At 38.7% G+C, this 18,548-nt stretch overlaps 1 protein-coding gene across 1 annotated transcript in view; it reads right to left on the bottom strand.

The window, feature by feature from the left end:
• Positions 1-18,548, bottom strand: part of DNAH6 (dynein axonemal heavy chain 6) — a gene marked incomplete at its 5' end in the record, with an annotated part of 237,936 nt that overhangs the window by 50,966 nt on the left and 168,422 nt on the right. The window contains one exon of the mRNA XM_080813644.1: positions 16,405-16,595. Coding sequence (XP_080669770.1) covers positions 16,405-16,595 — 191 coding nt within the window. The remainder of the gene's footprint in view (positions 1-16,404; positions 16,596-18,548) is intronic.

Genomic DNA, 18,548 nt, shown 5'->3' with positions numbered 1-18,548 from the left:
CAGAGAGTATCATATGGTTCTTGTTCTTTCTTATACATTAATTGTACATGTTATATTGTACAATTAATTATATACATTAATTGTATCATATTGACTGATTTGCAGATGTTGAGCAACGTTGCAGCCCAGGAATAAATCCCACTGGGTCATGGTGAATAATCCTCGTAATGTAGTCTTGGATCCTACTGGCTAATGTTTTGGTGAGAATTTTTGCATCCGTGTTCATCAACGATATTGGTTTGTAATTCTCCTTTTTGATGGGGTCTTTGTCTGGTTTTGGGATCAAGGTAATGCTGCCTCATAAAATGAGTTTGGAAGTTTTCCCTCTATTTCTATTTTTTGGAACAGTTTCAGGAGAATAGGTATTAATTCTTTTTTAAATGTCTGGTAGAATTCCCCCTGGGAAGCCGTTTGGCCTGGGCTCTTGTTTGTTGGGAGATTTTTATGATTGCTTCAATCTCCTTACTGGTTATGGGTCTGTTCAGGTTTTCTATTTCTTCCTGGTTCAGATTTGGTAGTTTATATGTCTCTAGGAATGCATCCATTTCTTCCAGACTGTGAAATTTGCTGGTGTATAATTGCTCATAATATGTTCTTATAATTGTTTGTATTTCTTTGGTATTGGTTGTGATCTCTCCTCTTTCACTCATGATTTTATTAATTTGGGTCCTTTCTCTTATCTTTTTGATAAGTCTGGCCAGGGGTTTATTAATCTTATTAATTCTTTCAAAGAACCAGCTCCTAGTTTCATTGATTTGTTCTACTGTTCTTTGGGTTTCTATTTCATTGATTTCTGCTCTGATCCTTATTATTTCTCTTCTCCTGCTGGGTTTAGGCTTTCTTTGCTGTTCTTTCTCCAGCTCCTTTAGGTGTCGGGTTAGGTTGTGTAATTGAGACCTTTCTTGTTTCTGGTGAAAGGCTTGTATTGCTCTATAGTTTCCTCTCAGGACAACCTTTGCTGTGTCCCAAAGATTTTGAATAGTTGTGTTTTCATTATCATTTGTTTCCATGAACTTTTAAAATTCTTCTTTGATTTCCTGGTTGACACACTCATTCTTTAGTACAATGCTCTTTAGCCTCCATGTATTTGAGTTCTTTCCAACTTTCCTCTTGTGATTGAGTTCTAGTTTCAAAGCATTGTGGTCTGAAAATATGTGGGAATGATCCCAATCTTTTGGTACCAGTTGAGACCTGATTTGTGACCCAGGATGTGATCTATTTTGGAGAATGTTCCATGTGCACTAGAAAAGAATGTGTATTCTGTTGTTTTGGGATGGAATGTTCTGAATATATCTGTGATGTCCCTCTGGACCAGTGTGTCATTTAAAGCCTTTATTTCCTTGTTGATCTTTTGCTTAGATGATGTGTCCATTTCAGCGAGAAGGGTGTTAAAATTCCCTACTATTATTGTATAATTGTCAATGTGCTTCTTTGATTTTGGTATTAATTGGTTTACATAATTGGCAGCTCCCATTTTAGGGGCATATATATTTAAAACTGTTAGATCTTCTTGGAAAGATCCTTTATGTATGATATAAGTCCTTCCTCATCTTTTATTGTAGCCTTTGGCTTAAAATCTAATTTATCTGATATAAGGATCGCCACCCCAGCTTTCTTTTGATGTCCATTAGCATGGTAAATTGTTTTCCACCCCCTCACTTTAAATCTGAAAGTGTCTTTGGGTCTAAAATCTGTTTCTTGCAGACAGCATATCAATGGGTCTTGTTTTTTTTTATCCATTCTGATACCCTTTTTATTGGGGCATTTAGCCCATTTACATTCAGGGTAACTACTGAAAAATATGAATTTAGTGCCATTATATTGCCTGTAAGGTGACTGTACTGTACATTTTTTCTGTTCCTTTCTCATCTGTTACTTTTAGGCTCTCTTTGCTCGGAGGACCCTTTCAATATTTCCTGTAGGGCTGGTTTGGTGTTTGCAAATTCTTTAATTTTTTGTTTGTCCTGGAAGCTTTTTATCTCTCCTTCTATTTTCAATGACAGGCTAGCTGGATACAGTATTCTTGGCTCTATTTTTCTCACTTAGTTCTCTAAATAGATCATGCCAGTCCTTTCTGGCCTTCCAGTTCTCTGTGGATAGGTCTGCTGCCAATCTAATATTTCTAGCATTGTATGTTACAGATGTCTTGTCCCGAGCTGCTTTCAAGATCTTCTCTTTGTCGCTGAGACTTGTAAGTTTTATACTAGATGACGGGGTGTGGACCTATTTATATCAATTTTGAGGGAGGTGTTCTCTGTGCCTCATGGATTTTGATTCTTGTTCCCTTTACCAAATTAGGGAAATTCCCTGCTATTATTTGCTCCAATATACTTTTTGCCCCTCTCTCTCTTTCTTCTTCTTCTGGGATCCCAATTATTCTGATAATTTTGGTCTTATGGTATCACTTATCTCTCAAATTCTCTCCTCATGGTCCAATAGTCATTAATCTGCCTTTGCTCAGCTTCTTTATTCTCTATCATTTGGTCTTCTATATCACTAATTCTCTCCTCTGCCTCATTTATCCTGGCTGTATGAGCCTCTATTTTTTATTGCACCTCATTAATAGCTTTTTAAAATTTCAACTTGGTTAGATTTTAGTTCTTTTATTTCTCCAGAAAGGGATCCTCTAGTACCTTCCATGCTTTTTTTTGAGCCCAGCTAGCACCTTGATAATCATCATTCTGAACTCTAGTTCTGACATCTTACTAATGTCCACGTTGATTAGGTCCCTAGCTATCAGCATTGCCTGTTGTTCTTTTTTCTTTTTTGAGGTGAGTTTTTTCACCTTGTCATTTTCCCAGATAAGAATAGATGAATGAGAGAACAAAATCCGAAAAGGGTAGCAATGACACCGGAAAAATATACACTAACCAAATCAGAAGAGACCTGAAGGGGGGGCAGACAGAAGGGGGGAAGAAACAATATATATATATATATGCATATGTATGTGTGTATGTATGTATGTGTGTATGTATGTGTGTGTGTATGTGTGTGTGTGTGTGTGTGTGTGTGTGTGTGTGTGTGTGTGTATATGACTGGTGAATAGAACAGAGCCACACACTTGATTTTGGGTGTATTTTGGTCTGTTAGAAGAAATTGCATCCCAAAATTTTAAATAAAGAAGAACATATATATACAAAAATAAGAAGAAACATGATGAAGGGATGGAATGTGACTGTAAAGATGAAAATTTAAAAACATTCTAAAATAGGCACTGATAAGATAAGAAGTTGGTTGAAAAAAGAAAAAAAAAGGAAAGAATATGATGGCTGGAGACTAAAACAAAACCGTATGCTAGATTTAGGGTATATTTTGGTCTGTTAGAAGAAACTGTATATATAGAAAAACGTATATATACACAAAAAATAAGGCAATGAAGGGATAGAATGTGACTATAATAATGAAACTTAAAAAAGATTTTTAAAAAAGGTATTGATAAAATATTCAAAAAGGTTAAGATATGATAGAGGACAATTTTTTTTTAAAATACAATATGAAAAAAATAAAACTGAAAAAATTTAACTTTGAAAAACTAAGGAATCATGGGAAAAGAAGCCATGAATTCTGTATTGCATTTCCCTAGCTCTGAAGTTCTATAGTTCTCATTGATTTGTGAACTTGGTCTTGGCTGGATGTTCTTTTACTTTCTGGGGGTGGGGCCTATTGCAGTGATTCTCAAATATCTTTGCTTGCAGTGGAATTGCACCCCCCACCCCTTGCCAGGGGCCAGGCTACATAATATCGATTTTGCTTTCAGGAACTTTTGTTCCCTGAATGCTTTCCATAGTACTTTTAGGACAGCAATAAAAATGGCGGCCTCCCAATCTCTGGCCCTGGAAGACCTGAGAGCTTGGGGCCCCACTCCTCAGTGTGCCCTCAGAGAAAAACAGTCAACCACTCCCATCTCCCTGGTCTCTGGCCATGCTCCGTGCTCACCCGCCCTGTGACAGAGTGTTTTTATCCCTGGTGTACAGCCCCGTTTGAAGTCTCCAAACCCAGCAGATTCCTGCAGCATGCTCCTGTGCCAATCCTCCCAGAGGAGGAAGGAAGGGGGTCTCCCTGGATCTGCCACTAGTGGGGTCCCTGTTTGAAGAGCAGTGGCCCGACCATGCCTTGGGTCATGGTTTAAGGTAACCCTGAGCTGAGAGCCCCCTCCTCAGCTCCGTCTCTGCTGCTGGCTTCCCTGCTTTGATACCTGGGAGCTTTGCTACGCTTAGACACCCCTGATCTTTTCCTGACCCTGCAGGTCCTGAGACCATACTGTCCCCGTGAGGGCTCCACCTCCTGCTTAGCCTCTGGAGTGACTTCCCTTGGCTGAGCAGACTTCCAAAAGTTCCAATTTTGTGCTCTGTTGCTTTACCACTTGCTGGGAGCCAGCCCTACCCCTGTGGTCTCTCTTCCCATATATCGCCTTGATTCACTTCTCCACACATCCTAACTTCCAGGAAGTGATCACTTTTCTGTTCCTAGAATTGCTGCTCTTCTCTTTGATCTCCTGTTGAGTTTGTAGGTGTTCAGAATGTTTTGATAACTATCTAGCTGAATTCCTGGGACCCGATGATATTTAGGTCTCCTACTCCTCCATCTTGCTCCTCCCCTCCCAGACTCTCGATTTCTGCTCAGGTTATGATCTTAGAGTCATGAGGTTGAAACCTGCATTGGGCCCCACACTGGGAGTGGAGCCTGCTTAGGATCCTCTTTCTGCCTCCCTCTTGCCCACAGAGCATGCATTTTCTCACTCTCTCTCTTTAAAAAACCAAAAAACAAAAAACTAACAACTTAAAAAAATCTACTTCTGGTGTTTTGGATCTTATCTATTGAATATATGTTTCTATATCATTAATTTCTGCTTTTACATTTTTTCCCTCCTATTAGTTTAATCATTACATTTTAGATTGCTCTTTGCTTAATATATGCACTTAAGCCTATAAATTTCCCTGTAATCCTAGCTTCAGATGCATCTCACCAGTTTTGATATATATTCACCATTATTCTATTTAGTACATGTTTGAATTTCCACTTCAATATCTTCTTGGTCTGAAAATGGTTTCATCTTAGCTTTGTTTAAAAAAATTTTTGACAATGGAGTACCTGGATGGCTCAGTTGGTTAAGCGTCCAACTCTTGATCTCAGTCCAGTTCTTGATCTCAGGGTCCCAAGATCAACACAGCATGAAGCCTACTTAAAGTGCTGTTTTAAGAGGAATAAAATTCTATTTTATTTACCAGACAGTACCTGCTTTCAGTACTTTGAATATACATTTTTGTGCCTTTCATTGTTTCTGCAGAGAAATCCGTCAACAGCTTACTTGCATCTTTGAAGATAATCTGTTTTTAGTGTATTGTCTTTGTTTTTTCTACAATTTACTGTGATGGGTCTTGGTAGAATTTGTTTTTTGTTTACTTGTTTGTTTTAAAGATTTAATTTTTGAGTAATCTCCACACCCAATGTGGAGCTCAAACTCTCAGCCCTGGGATCAAGAGTCACATGCTCTATCAGCCAAGCCAGCCAGGCACCCTAGGTAGAATTGTTTGTGTTTATTACACTTTTTCATTTGGTAGAGTTTATTTAATTTGTGAATTGGTGTCTTTTGTCAGTTTTGGAAGATTTTCAGCCACTGCTTATTGAAATATTATTCTGTGTTCTTCTCTCCTCTGGGACTCAGATTATATCTTATTAGATCTTGTTGAGTCTCTGCATGCTTTTTACTCATCAATTTCATCTTGGAATTCTTAATTTTGGTTAGTTTTCAATTCTAGAATTCTGCTTTTAAATAACTTTAGTTCTCTGTCAATTTTCTCAATCTTTCCTTTTTGAACATTTAAAGATTGCTGTTTAAAAATCAATCTCATATATCCTTTATCAGGATGCTGTACTCTGTTCCTATTATATATTGTTTCTCTTGACTTGTTTTAAATATACTTTTTGGCCTTCTTGTGTCCCTGGTTATATTTTATCATGTGCCTATGATTTTGTGTTCCTCCACACAAGATTCACATCTTCTTCTGGCAAGCAGCTAGAGGTACTGCTAATCAGGGATCACCATAATTTCCTTGTAAGTATATTTCTTTTTTTTTTTTTTAAGATTTTATTTATTTATTTATTTGACAGACAGAGATCACAAGTAGGCAAGAGACAGGCAGAAAGAGAGGAGGAAGCAGGCTCCCTACTGAGCAGAGAGCCCAATGTGGGGCTCAATCCCAGAACCCTGGAATCATGACCTGAGCCAAAGGCAGAGGCTTTAACCTACTGAACCACCCAGGTGCCCCGATTCTCTTTTGTCTATTTAATCAATGAAAAGTTTTGCTCAACTTCTCAGCCTCTTTGCCTCCTCTTCTGATGCCTCTCTGTGAGTACAGGACTAACTGGGTTTTCTTCATCTCTTCACTATTCCTTACTTCATTCTCCAAACATTCAAGCATTTTAAAAAATGTTTTTAAAAATGTTTTGTATATTAAAAAATATACTTTGCTCAAGGTTTCTAGGTGTTCTTAGTGGGGATATTAGTCTGAGTTCTTAGTCTGACATTTCTGGACCAGAAGTCCTTAAATATTCATAAATTTACAGCTAAGTGCCTCATTACTATACCTTAATGATTTTTGATATGTAATATTGTTTTTGTTATGTACTTCCACTTATTGGGAAATTTGCTTTTAATAGATGAATTGTTCAAAAGGGCATTTTTTGTTTTTCAAATATTAAAAAAATTAACCTTTAAGATTGATTTTTAATATTAATTATGTCAGGGATTAAGGTTATCTTATTTTTAAAATATGTCTTAGTACATGGTTAATTCTTATAAATGTTCCACGTGTATTTGAAGAACTTGTATTTGTTCTATGCATTGAGTGTAAAGATCAAAGGTCATTAATTTCACTATTAAATTTATTGTCTGAATGTTCTATATTCTTAACAATTCTGCAAACTTTTTCTTTTTATTCTTCATATAGTTTCTATTAGAGATGTATTAAAATTTTCCACATTAATGTTAATTTATCAATTTCTCCTTATATTAGTTTCTCTAGTTTTTGCTTTATAGATTTCAAGCTTTGTTAGTTGTGTACAATTGTACAATTGGTATTTTTTTGTTTGTGGGTTTTTCTATATATCATACAGTTGCCCTTTTAATCCCTAATTTTTTTTTTTTTTTTTTTTTTGCTCCCAACTCTATTTTGTGATATACATTGGAACTGTTAACAGCTTTCTTTTGGTTAGTATTTGCATAATATCTCTTTATTTTCTACTTTCCTATGCTGTCTTTGTATTATTTATGCATTTTCTGAGTGGCATATAGCTAAATGTTACTTTTAAAATCCAACTTGGTCATATTTATCTTTTCACAGGTGAGATATGTATACTTTAGATATTTGAATCGATTTCTCTATTCTGGTTTGGCTTTTTGATTTACTATATTTTATCTTTGAATTTATTTTTCTTCTTCTTTCCTATCTAATGTTGGATTAGAATATTGCACTACATATTCTTTTGTTCCTCTGCTGGCTTGGACGCTATATTTATTATTCTTGTGTTTTCCCTAAAAATTCCAACATGTCCAAACACAAACACAAATTTTCCAGAGGAAAACAGAGTTATTCTGTGCTTCTTTTTTCTTCCTGAATACATCAAGAACTTAACACATATTAACTACCTATTAACATCCCTCCCTCCGATTATCTTGAATTATTTTATTTTATTTTATTTTTTTTGTGACCCAATCTTTTTTTAAAAATTTTTTTATTTTTATTTTTATTTTTTAATAAACATATAATGTATTTTTATCTCCAGGGGTACAGGTCTGTGAATCACCAGGTTTACACATTTCACAGCACTCATCGTAGCACATACCCTTCCCAATGTCCATATCCCCACCACCCTCTCCCGTCCCCCCTCCCCCCAGCAACCCTCAGTCTGTTTTTTTGAGATTGAGTCTTTTATGGTTTGTCTCCCTCCCAATCCCATCTTTTCATTTTTTCTTTTCCTACCTCCCCCTAGCCCCCCCACATTGCATCTCCACTTCCTCATATCAAAGAGATCATATGATAGTTGTCTTTCTCCGATTGACTTATTTCGCTAAGCATAATACCCTCTAGTTCCATCCATGTTGTCGCAAATGGCAAGATTTCATTTCTTTTGATGGCTGCATAGTATTCCATTGTATATATATACACCACATCTTCTTCATCCATTCATCTGTTGATGGACATCTAGGTTCTTTCCACAGTTTGGCTATTGTGGACATTGCTGCTACAAACATTCGGGTGCACGTGCCCCTTCGGAGCACCACGTTTGTATCTTTAGGATATATACCCAGTAGTGCAATTGCTGGGTTATAGGGTAGCTCTATTTTCAGTTTTTTGAGGAACCTCCGCACTGTTTTCCAGAGTGGTTGCACCAGCTTGCATTCCCACCAGCAGTGTAGGAGGGTTCCCCTCTCTCCGCATCCTTGCCAGCATCTGTTATTTCTTGACTTGTAAATTTTAGCCATTCTGACTGGTGTGAGGTGGTATCTCATTGTGGTTTTGATTTGTATTTCCCTGATGCCGAGTGATGTGGAGCATTTTTTCATGTGTCTGTTGGCCATCTGATGTCTTCTTTGCAGAAATGTCTGTTCATGTCTTCTGCCCATTTCTTGATAGGATTCTTTGTTCTTTGGGTGTTGAGTTTGAGAAGTTCTTTATAGATTTTGGATACTAGCCCTTTATCTGATGTCATTTGTAAATATCTTCTCCCATTCTGTTGGTTGTCTTTTGGTTTTGTTGACTGTTTCTTTTGCTGTGCAAAAGCTTTTGATCTTGATGAAATCCCAATAGTTCATTTTTGCCCTTGCTTCTGTTGCCTTTGGCGATGTTCCTAGGAAGAAGTTGCTGTAGTTGAGGTCAAAGAGGTTGCTGCCTGTGTTCTCCTCAAGGATTTTGATGGAGTCCTGTCTCACATTGAGGTCTTTCATCCATTTGGAGTCTATTTTCGTGTGTGGTGTAAGGAAATAGTCCAATTTCATTTTTCTGCATGTGGCTGTCCAATTTTTCCAGCACCATTGCTGTCTTTTTTCCATTGGACATTCCTTCCTGCTTTGTTGAAGATTAGTTGACCACAGAGTTGAGGGTCTATTTCTGGGCTCTCTATTCTGTTCCATTGATGTATGTGTCTGTTTTTGTGCCAGTACCATACTGTCTTGATGATGACAGCTTTGTAATAGAGCTTGAAGTCTGGAATTGTGATGCCACCAACTTTGGCTTTCTTTTTCAATATTCCTTTGGCTATTCGAGGTCTTTTCTGGTTCCATATAAATTTTAGGATTGTTTGCTCTATTTCTTTAAAAAAATGGATGGGATTTTGATAGGGATTGCATTAAATGTGTAGATTGCTTTAGGTAGAATAGACCTTTACACAATATTTGTTCTTCCAATCCATGAGCATAGAATATTTTTCCATTTCTTTGTGTCTTCCTCAATTTCTTTCATGAGTACTTTATAGTTTTCTGAGTATAGATTCTTTGCCTCTTTGGTTAGATTTATTCCTAGGTATCTTATGGTTTTGGGTGCGATTGTAAATGGGACTGACTCCTCAATTTCTCTTTCTTCTGTCTTGTTGTTACTGTAAAGAAATGCGACTGATTTCTGTGCATTGATTTTATATCCTGACACTTCACTGAATTTCTGTACAAGTTCTAGCAGTTTTGGAGCCTTTTGGGTTTTCCACATATAGTATCATATCATCTGCAAAGAGTGATAGTTTGACTTCTTTGCCAATTCAGATGCCTTTAATTTCTTTTTGTTGTCTGATTGCTGAGGCTAGGACTTCTAGTACTATGTTGAACAGCAGTGGTGATAACAGACATCCTTGCCGTGTTCCTGACCTTAGCGGAAAAGCTTTCAGTTTTTCTCCATTGAGAATGATATTTGCAGTGGGTTTTTCATAGATGGCTTTGATAATATTGGGGTATGAGCCTTCTATCCCTACACTTTGAAAAGTTTTAATCAGGAAGGGATGCTGCACTTTGTCAAATGCTTTTTCAGCATCTATTGAGAGTATCATATGGTTCTTATTCTTTTTTTTATTAATGTATTGTATCACATTGATGGATTTGTGAATGTTGAACCAACCTTGCAGCACTGGAATAAATCCCACTTGGTCGTGGTGAATAATCCTTTTAATGTACTGTTGGATCCTATTGGCCAGTATTTTGGTGAGAATTTTCGCATCTGTGTTCATCAAGGATATTGGTCTAAAATTCTCTTTTTTGGTAGGATCCTTGTCTGGTTTTGGGATCAAGGTGATGCTGGCCTCATAAAATGAGTTTGGGAGTTTTCCTTCCATTTCTATTTTTTGGAACAGTTTCAGGAGAATAGGAATTAATTCTTTTTTAAATGTTTGGTAGAATTCCCCTGGGAAGCTGTCTGGTCCTGGACTTTTGTTTGTTTGGAGATTTTTGATGACTATTTCAATCTCCTTACTGGTTATGGGTCTGTTCAGATTTTCTATTTCTTCCTGGTTCAGTTGCGGTAGTTTATATGTCTCTAGAAATGTATCCATTTCTTCCAGGTTGTCAAATTTGTTGGTGTACAATTGCTTATAATATGTTCTTATAATTGTTTGTATTTCTTTGGTGTTGGTTGTGATCTCTCCTCTTTCATTCATGATTTTATTTATTTGGGTCCTTGCTCTTTTCTTTTTGATAAGTCTGGCCAGGGGTTTGTCAATCTTATTAATTCTTTCAAAGAACCAGCTCCTAGTTTTGTTGATTTGTTCTCTTTTTTTTAAGTTTCTATTTCATTGATTTCTGCTCTGATCTTTATGATTTCTCTTCTCCTGCTGGGTTTAGGCTTTCTTTGTTGTTCTTTCTCCAGCTCCTTTAGGTGTAGGGTTAGGTTGTGTATTTGAGACCTTTCTTGTTTCTTGAGAAAGGCTTGTATTGCTATATATTTTCCTCTCAGGACTGCCTTTGTTGTGTCCCACAGATTTTGAGCCATTGTGTTTTCATTATCATTTGTTTCCATGAATTTTTTCAATTCTTCTTTAATTTCCTAGTTGACCCATTCATTTTTTAGAAGGATGCTGTTTAGTCTCCATGTATTTGCGTTCTTTCCAAATTTCCTCTTGTGATTGAGTTATAGCTTCAGAGCATTGTGGTCTGTAAATATGCAGGGAATGATCTCAATCTTTTGATACCGGTTGAGACCGGATTTATGACCCAGGATGTGGTCTATTCTGGAGAATGTTCCATGTGCACTAGAGAAGAATGTATATTCTGTTGCTTTGGGATGGAATGTTCTGAATATATCTGTGATGTCCATCTGGTCCAGTGTGTCATTTAAGGCCTTTATTTCCTTGTTGATCTTTTGCTTAGATGATCTGTCCATTTCAGTGAGGGGAGTGTTAAAGTCCCCTGCTATTATTGTATTACTGTCGATGTATTTCTTTGATTTTGTTATTAATTGGTTTATATAGTTGGCTGCTCCCATGTTAGGGGCATAGATATTTAAGATTGTTAGGTCTTCTTGTTGGACAGACCCTTTGAGTATGATATAGTGTCCTTCCTCATCTCTTATTATAGTCTTTAGCTTAAAATCTAATTGATCTGATATAAGGATTGCCACCCCAGCTTTCTTCTGATGTCCATTAGCATGGTACATTGTTTTTCACCCTCTCACTTTAAATCTGGAGGTGTCTTCGGGTCTAAAATGAGTTTCTTGTAGGCAGCATATTGATGGGTTTTGTTTTTTTATCCATTCTGATACCCTGTGTCTTTTGATTGGGGCATTTAGCCCATTAACATTCAGGGTAACTATTGAGAGATATGAATTTAGTGCCATTGTAATGCCTGTAAGGTGACTGTTACTGTATATTGTCTCTGTTTCTTTCTGATCTACTACTTTTAGGGTCTCTCTTTGCTTAGAGGACCCCTTTCAATATTTCCTGTAGAGCTGGTTTGGTGTTTGCAAATTCTTTCAGCTTTTGTTTGTCCTGGAAGCTCTTTATCTCTCCTTCTATTTTCAGTGATAGCCTAGCCGGATAGAGTATTCTTGGCTGCATGTTTTTCTCGTTTAGTGCTCTGAATATATCATGCCAGTTCTTTCTGGCCTGCCAGGTCTCTGTCGATAGGTCTGCTGCCAATCTAATGTTTTTACCCTTGTATGTTACAGACTTCTTTTCCCGGGCTGCTTTCAGGATTTTCTCTTTGTCACTAAGACTTGTAAATTTTACTATCAGGTGATGAGGTGTGGACCTATTTTTATTGATTTTGAGGGGCGTTCTTAGCATCTCCTGGATTTTGATGTTTGTTCCCTTTGCCATATTAGGGAAATTCTCTCCAATAATTGTCTCCAATATACCTTCTGCTCCCCTCTCTCTTTCTTCTTCTTCTGGAATCCCAATTATTCTAAGAGTTGTGTCATCTTATGGTGTCACTTATCTCTCGAATTCTCTCCTCATGGTCCAGTATTTCTTTGTCTCTCTTTTGCTCAGCTTCTTTATTCTCTGTCATTTGGTCTTCTATGTCACTAATTCTTTCTTCTGCCTCATTTATCCTAGCAGTAAGAGCTTCCATTTTTGATTGCACCTCATTAATAGCTTTTTTTATTTCAACTTGGTTAGATTTTAGTTCTTTTATTTCTCCAGAAAGGGCTTTTATCTCTCCGGAGAGGGTTTCTCTAATATCTTCTATGCCTTTTTCAAGCCTGTCTAGAACCTTGAGAATCGTCATTCTGAACTCTAGATTTGTCATGTTACCAATGTCTGTATTGATTAGGTCCCCAGCCTTCGGAACTGCCTCTTGTTCTTTTTTCTGTGGTGAGTTTTTCTGCCTTGTCATTTTGTCCAGATAAGATTTGCTTTCTCCTCCTCTAGAATTCCGCTGTTCTTGGTGAGCGAAGTTGGTTTTGGCTGGGTTTCTTGTTGATCTTCTGGGGGAGGGGCCTGTTGTAGTGATTCTCAAGAGTCTTTGCCACAGGTGGAATTGCACCACCCTTGCCAGGGGCCGGGGTAAGTAATCCGCTGGGGTTTGCTTTCGGGAGCTTTTGTTCTCTGAACGCTTTCTGTAGAGTTCCGGAGGACGGGAATGAAGAGGCAACGTCCCAATCTCCAGCCAGGAGGAGCTAAGAACTTGGGGTCCTGCTCTTCAGTGCGCCCTCAGAGAAAAGCGCCCAACCGCCCCGCCTCCCTGGCCTGCGGTCGCCCCTGGAGGAAAGCAGTCAATTGCTGGCACTTGGAGAAAAGCGCCCGGTCGCTTCCGTCTCCGTGGCCTCCGGCCGCACTCCGAGCCCACCCAGCCTGCAACTGGCACAAGGTAACCCCGGGCTGAGAGCTCACTCCTCGGCTTTGTCGCTGTAGCCAGCTTCCCCGCTCTAATACCTGCGAGCTATGCGGCACTCAGACACCCCCGGTCCTTCTGTGACCCCGCGGGACCTGGGGTTACACTGACCCCGCCTGGGCTTCCCCCCGGTTTAGCCTCTGGAGCAATGTCCCTCCATGGAGCAGACTTTTAAAAGTCCTGATGTTGTGCTCCGTTGCTCCGCCGTTGCCGGCCCTTCCCCCCACAGTCTGTCTTCCCGTCACTTTGGATTCACTTCTCTGCAGGTCCTACCTTTCAGAAAGTGATCTATTTTCTGTTTCTGGAATTGTTGCTCTTCTTCTCTTCGATTTCCCATTGGATTTGTAGGTGTTCACAATGGTTAGATAAGCTATCTAGCTGATCTCCTGCTACCCGATGTCATCTCAGCCTGCTACTTCTCCGCCATCTTGACTCCCTCCTCCTTGAATTATTTTATGTTTAATACTTTGAAATATTTGAGACATACAAAAGCTACAAAGTTAATATAGTGAATATTCATGTACCCACAAACCAGTGTATGAAATAAAACACTGTTTACATGATCTGAACCTGCAATGTCCTTGTCCACTTCTATCTCATTACCCAACCTTCACTTTCCAAGGTCACTGCTATCCTGGATTTGGTGTAAGTTCCCTACCTTCCTTTATACTGTTACTGTAATTTTATGAATTCCTAAACAATATATAACATATATAGTTTTAAATGTTTATGTATTTTATCATACTTCTCCAATATAATATAGTTTTTCTGCAATTTATTTTTTTGGCTCTGTATTAGTTCATGTGACCTATCTGTTGATATACATAGTTCTAGTTTATTCATTAATAGTGTATTATATTCAATTTTATAAGTATACCACAACTTGTATGATCATTTTTCTAGATGGACATTTTGGATGGTTCCACTGTTTTTTGTTATGTTTCTACAAATGTTCTTGAGCACAGCTCCATGCACCATGTGACTGATTTTATTCTAGGTTGCAGATTCAGTAATGACTTGTTGAGATGTAGGGGATGCCATTTTCAACTTTAACATACTGTTAACTCTTCAAATTGATTTTAAGCAATTTTTCACTCTTACTTGTAATATGGATGTTTCCATTGCTCCATACCTTTGCCACCATTTTGCCAATTTCTTGGGTATGAAAATGATATCTCTTTAATGGCTTTAATTTGTTGTATCCTAATTACTTGTGAGGACAGACATCTTTTCATATGCTTATCAGACATTTAGGTTTCTGCAATTTTCTATTCTGAAAATTCCAGAAACTCTCCTGCTCATATTTTTTGTCTTTGTTTATATTGGACTGTTTTCTTTTTCTGAGATCAAGAGTTGGACACTTAACCAGGTGCTGAGCCACCCAGTGCTATTTTCTTTTTCTTATTAATTCACGGGAGCTCTTAACAGTTCCCTATACCAATTCTTTGTTAGGATTTCAGAACTATAGGCAAACAAATGACTAGGATCATAAATTCTATGTGTCAACTTGACTGGGTCACACAGTATCCAGATATTTGGCCAAACATTACTCTGGGTGAGCCTGTGAAGGTGTTTCTGGGTGAGATTAACATTTGAATGGGTAAACTGAGTAAAGCAGATTGCTCTCCTCAATGTGAATAGGCTCCATACAATCAATTGAAGACCTGAATAGAACAAAAAGGCTGAGTTAGAGGGAGTTCCTCCTGCCTGTCTGAATGGTGACATTGGTCTTTTCTGGCATTTGGATTCAGACAGAAACGCTGGTTCTTGGGTGTTAAGCCTCCTGGCTTTCACACTAGAACTTATACCATTAGTTCTCCTGGTTTTTAGGCCTTTGCACTGGAACTAAACATTGGCTCTCTTGGATTTATTTCCTCCTTGCTGGCTGCTGATTTTGGGACTCCTCAGCCTCCATAATCATGTAAGCAAGTTTCATATATATATATATATATATATATATATATATATATAAAATAAATACCATTATATGTTATATATGTATATAAACATAAAAGATTTTTTCTTTCCTTTCCATCTCTCTTTCTTTCCTCTTTCCTTCCTTCTTCCTTTCTTCCCTCCCTCCCTCCTTTTCCTCCTTCTTTCTTTCCTCCTCTCCTCTACTTTCCTTTCTTTTCCTAATTGGATCTGTTTCTCTGGAGAAGCCTGACTAGTGCACACTATGAACTCCAAATGAACAGATAGGACCCACCATCTTATAATCTTACCAGGGAAAAGGCCAGACCAGCCACTCCATTGGGAGGGGGGTGCCTGTCAGGTGTCAAGGCTGGAAATTACCTTGTAGATAAGAGATCCTTACCCTCCCCTACCACCCTGAGGTCTTATGCACTTCCCTACCCATCTGAACACCATTTTGGAGAGGACTGGGAGAAGAAGAAGTCAGGAAGACTGACCTTTTTTTTTTTTTTAATTTATTTATTTGTTAGAGAGAGAGCGAGCAAGCACAGGCAGACAGAGTGGTAGGCAGAGGCAGAGGGAGAAGCAGGCTCCCCGCCGAGCAAGGAGCCCGATGTGGGACTCGATCCCAGGATGCTGGGATCATGACCAGAGCCGAAGGCAGCTGCTTAACCAACTGAGCCACCCAGGCGTCCCAGACTGACCTTTTTTTTGAGAGAGAAACCAAATCAGCTTACCCTGGATGCATTTAAAGTAAAGTAAATGTGTGAGTTTAAACTTCCCCCTGCCCCTTTTATTCAGCAGGGTAGAGGCTCATGAGAAAGAGGAAACTGATAATAGAACATAAGGAGCTCTGGAATTTTTTTGCACATTTTATATGGAGTAAATCAGCCCTTTTACAGTTACAGTAAGGTAATGTCTTAAATAAGTTTTAATCCATATTCCACTAGCTTATTACACATTTTGGATAAGCTTTCCTTATTCAAATAAAGTTTACATCTGCTTTTTATTATTTTTGACCCCATTTTAACAACAGACACAGCTAAATATTAATGTATCTTAATTTATTTAGTAAGGGATACCTAATGTGGGGATTCACACTCCACAGAGAGGAGAAAAAGGGCAAACTTTAACAAGGAGATGTTCGTATGAATTATAAAAATGGCACCACATGAACTTACCGTTCTGAATAACCACTGTCCCGGGCAAACCTCTGGAATGCGCCCATAGGATCTGAGCCAGTGCTTAAGATAAATATCAGGGGAGTGTTATATGACATGTCTTGATATAGAGTGGGCAGGTCCACAGGTGGTGTCTCTATAAAGCGTTTTCCAAGATTTTCTATTACAAAGTCTGTAAGAGCAAAAACCACCTGAAAGTTGAAAAGAAAAACATTTAAAAAATAGTATGTTGGATGAAGGTCCTCCATAATTCTATCCTATTTCTCCCCTTCAGCTCCTCTGACAGGGTGCCTGGTTGTTCTGCACTCATTTTCTCTTGATTAGGTATCTTTCTTCCTACTGGATTTAGGCACCATGTAATTGCCAAAGGTCATGGTTCTCATGACCTTACGGAGCAAGCTGACTATTTGATGAGAGGAAAGTCTCTTGTCATTCCATCCATCTCCAGACCTGCTGTTGCCCCATCCTTGCCTTCTTTGGTCCCATCCTTCTGGCATTCTCATGGACTTTACTTTCAGTCCTTCCACTGTCTCTTTTTGCACTATTTATCTCCCCCCCACCCATCTTCTTTTTATCATACAATTAGGCTCTACAGTCTCCTTTTTTTTTTATTAAAATTTTTATTTATTTTCAGCGTAACAGTATTCATTGTTTTTTCACCACACCCAGTGCTCCACGCAATCTGTGCCCTCCCTAATACCCACCACCTGGTTCCCCCACCCTCCCACCCCCGCCCCTTCAAAACCCTCAGGTTGTTTTTCAGAGTCCATAGTCTCTCATGGTTCACCTCCCCTTCCAATTTCCCTCAACTCCCTTCTCCTCTCCATCTACCCTTGTCCTCTATATTATTTGTTATGCTCCACCAATAAGTGAAACCATATGATACTTGACTTTCTCTGTTTGACTTATTTCACTCAGCATAATCTCTTGCAGTCCTGTCCATGTTGCTACAAAAGTTGGGTATTCGTCCTTTCTGATGGAGGCATAATACTCCATAGTGTATATGGACCACATCTTCCTTATGCATTCATCCGTTGAAGGACATCTTGGTTCTTTCCACAGTTTGGCGACCGTGGCCATTGCTGCTATAAACATTGGGGTACAGATGGCCCTTCTTTTCACTACATCTGTATCTTTGGGGTAAATACCCAGCAGTGCAATTGCAGGGTCATAGGGAAGCTCTATTTTTAATTTCCTGAGGAATCTCCACACTGTTCTCCAAAGTGGCTGCACCAGTTTGCATTCCCACCAACAGTGTAAGAGGGTTCCCCTTTCTCCACATCCTCTCCAACACACGTTGTTTCCTGTCTTGCTAATTTTGGCCATTCTAACTGGTGTAAGGTGGTATCTCAATGTGGTTTTGATTTGAATCTCCCTGATGGCTAGTGATGATGAACATTTTTTCATGTGTCTGGTAGCCATTTGTATGTCTTCATTGGAGAAGTGTCTATTCATATCTTCTGCCCATTTTTTAATATGATTATCTGTTTTGTGTGTGTTGAGTTTGAGGAGTTCTTTATAGATCCTGGATATCAACCTTTTATCTGTACTGTCATTTGCAAATATCTTCTCCCATTCCGTGGGTTGCCTCTTTGTTTTGATGACTTACAGTCTCCTATTCTTAAAACCAAAACAAAAGCCTTCCCTTGATTGCTGCTCCCCTCCCAGCTATTTCTTTTTTTTCCCTTCATAAGCCAGCTTCTCAGAATTGACACCATATATTGTCTCCCCATCTTTTTCCCCACCTTCCTCTCTCATTTTACTCATCAGCCTCTTCTGACTTTTCTTGGGAACCAGCCTCAGCCCTGATGATCATATCCCTGCCTGACTACTTCCTACACTGATGTGTTTCCTTCCTAGGATCCTATCCTAGCCTGCTTACCCCATTCCTGCTCTTGCAGACCCTCTCTAGCCCACATGGAGCCTTTGTGTGAGATGGGAAAAGGTGTCCCTTCTTTAATATGCTTGTGCCAGAAAGCTGTCATGATAAATATACAAACCAAACCTACAGTATCTACAGTGCAAATGGCTCCCTTAAGGCTTATGCAGTGCACATCCGGCACGACTGTAAGCAGCAGCCCTGCTTTAACGTTTGCCCTCCATTAGAATTGACATCATCTCATCCAAAAAATTTTTGCATTGTT

This window comes from Martes martes, assembly GCF_963455335.1.
Source record: "Martes martes genome assembly, chromosome: 9".
NCBI lineage: Eukaryota > Metazoa > Chordata > Mammalia > Carnivora > Mustelidae > Martes > Martes martes.
The sequence above is the reverse complement of the archived record's forward strand: the minus strand, read 5'-3'. Positions and strand labels throughout refer to the sequence as shown.